At 41.7% G+C, this 2,655-nt stretch overlaps 1 gene segment (V, D, J or C); it reads right to left on the reverse strand.

Annotated features, from left to right (window-relative positions):
* Positions 1 to 338: 338 nt before the first annotated feature.
* Positions 339 to 2,655, reverse strand: part of LOC106144471 — a 10,431-nt gene continuing 8,114 nt past the window's right edge. Inside the window, 2 exon segments of the V gene segment in view lie at positions 339 to 390; positions 1,835 to 1,905. Of these exon segments, the coding sequence occupies positions 339 to 390; positions 1,835 to 1,905 (123 nt within the window).

The following is a 2,655-nucleotide window of genomic DNA, read 5'->3' on the forward strand; positions in this document are numbered from 1 at the left end:
GTCCCCAGTTAGTTCCCTGGGCAGCTGAGGATAGGGAACCTATCCTCATAGGGATACATTGTATCCACTTATGAGTGAGTACATATCATGGCCAGCTCTCTGGGTCTAGGTTACCTCACTCAGGATTGTTTTTTCTAGTTCCATAAATTTTCATGCAAATCTCAATATGTCATTCTTTTACCATTAAGTAGTACTCCATTGTGTAAATGGGCCATATTTTCTTTATTCATTCTTTTGTTGAGGAATATCTGTTATTTCCAGATTGTGGCTCTGACAAATAATGCTACTATGAACATAGTTGAACAAATGACCTTGTAGTATGATTAAGCAACTTTTGGTTATGTGCTCATGAGTGGTGTTGCTGTGTCCTGAGGTAGCATGAAGTGGATACTAGTTGTAAAGCAAAAGGATAATGAGCCTATAGTTCACGATCCTAGAGAATTTAAGTAACAAGGTGAACCCTAAGAAAAACATGCATAGATCCATTTGGAAAGGGGAAATAGTCAAGGCTGCCTGACAAAATGTGGAGTATGGGGGTGGGAGAGAATAGAGGGTAGAGGGGGAAAAGAGGGGAGAGAGGGAGAGGGAGAAGAATTTGAAGAAATGGGTTAGTTTAGATGGAGGAAGGACAGAGATGAGAGCAATAAAATAAATATTTTGATAGAGGGAGTCATCTAGCAAGAAACCTGGAACTAGATAAATTCTCAAGAATGCACTAGGATGACCACAGCTAAGACCCTAAGCAATAGAGGAGAGGGTACCTGTTGTAGAAAGGAGGGCCTGCTTTGTCCTCCCTGCCACCGGGATAGCTTAGTCCTGAAATAACCACCCAGAAATTATATTAATTAAAACACTGCTTGGCCCATTTGCTCTAGTCTCTTGTTCGCTAACTCTCACATCTTGATTTAACCCATTTCTATTAATCTGTACATTGCCATATGGCAGTGGCTTACCAGGAAAGATTTAATATGTCTCTGGTGGTTCCATGGTGGCTCTCCCCTCTCTGCTTTCTTCCTCCCAGTATTTGGTTCTATTTTGCCCAACTACCTAAGTTTTGCCCTATTAAAAGGCCAAGGCAGTTTCTTTATTCATTAACCAATGAAAGCAACATAAATAGAAGGAACTCCTATACCAAGTACCCAATCTGGCCTTGCCCTGTAGTCAGATTGATGAATATCTTTTTTTTTTTTTGATTTTTAGAGAGAGGGTTTCTCCATAGCTTTTGGTTCCTGTCCTGGAACTAGCTTTTCTAGACCAGGCTGGCCTCAAACTCACAGAGATCCGCCTGCCTCTGCCTCCCGAGTGCTGGGATTAAAGGCTTGTGCCAACACTGCCCAGTGATGAATATCATTAATGTAAACATAGAACCTTCAGTCAACAACTGAGGGAAACAGGGAGAGAAAGCAGCAGTGGATCACTGGACTGAGCTCCTAAAGCCCTGTTGAAGATTGGGAGGAGTGAGAATATAAGCAAAGAGGTCAAGACCATGATGGGGACACAAACTGAAATAGTATACCTGAGCTAATGGGAGTTCACCAATTCCAACCAGACACAGAAGGGACCAGCATAGGTCCAAACTAGACCCTCTGAATGGGGTGACAGTTGTATGGCTGGAGCAGACTGTGAGGACACTGGCAGTGGTAGCAGAATTTATACCTACTGCTTGTATTGACTTTTGCAAACCCATTCTTTATGTGGGATTACCCTCTGATGCTGTGAAAACCATTGTTTAATAAAGAAATTCCTTGGGTCTGAGCAGGGCAGAATAAAGGTAGGTGGGAAAAACTAACTGAATGCTGGGAAAAAGAAGGCAGACTCAAGAGACACCATGTACCTGCCACTGGGAACAGACAAGCCAGAACCTTGGTGGTAAGCCACACCCATGTGGTGATAGAAGTGGGTTAACTTAAGATGTAAAAGATATCCAGTAAGAAGCTAGAGGTAATAGGCCAAGCAGCAATTTAACTAATACAGTTTCTGTGTGATTATTTTGGTTCTAACCAAACAAGTGTCCTCCAACAACAGATTGGCACACCAAGGTGGCTGGTTAAACATGTAAAACCTGAGAATGCTTGGGAAGTAATTCTAGACACACACACAAACCCCACAAAGTTCAGCTCCATATTTTTTCAGCTGGTGGTGTGATACAGTTTTCTTAATAAAGATCTTCCTGATAAAGTGGTAGCAAAAAACAAAAACAACAACAACAAAAAAACCAAGCAGTTTTGAAATGGTGGCTTCCTGGCCTGTGCTGCCAGCACAAACTCTGACTTTTTTTATGAGGTCTGGCTGTGGAGCATTTAAATGGTGTTTGTGAACAGAGCACTACAACTTGCTTAATGCCAAGACAGCCCTGCTACAACCTGAAACTGGATCTGGGGCATAGAGAATGGCTCTCAGAGGCAATGAACAGACATCTGACATGTTGGACTGGTCAGAGCCAAAACACAAAGTACCCTTAGTTGCTGCTTAGCATTTGAAAAGCTCTCCAGGACAGAAAACAATAAAAGATACACAATAGGTTAAACAACCTAGATGCCCTTCAATGGAAGAATGGATGAAGAAAGTATGGAATATATACACATTAGAGTACTACACTGTGGTAAAAAACAATGACTTCTCAGATTTTGCATGCAAATGGATGGAAATAGAAAA

This window comes from Microtus ochrogaster, unplaced genomic scaffold (genome assembly GCF_000317375.1).
Source record: "Microtus ochrogaster isolate Prairie Vole_2 unplaced genomic scaffold, MicOch1.0 UNK155, whole genome shotgun sequence".
Lineage (NCBI taxonomy): Eukaryota > Metazoa > Chordata > Mammalia > Rodentia > Cricetidae > Microtus > Microtus ochrogaster.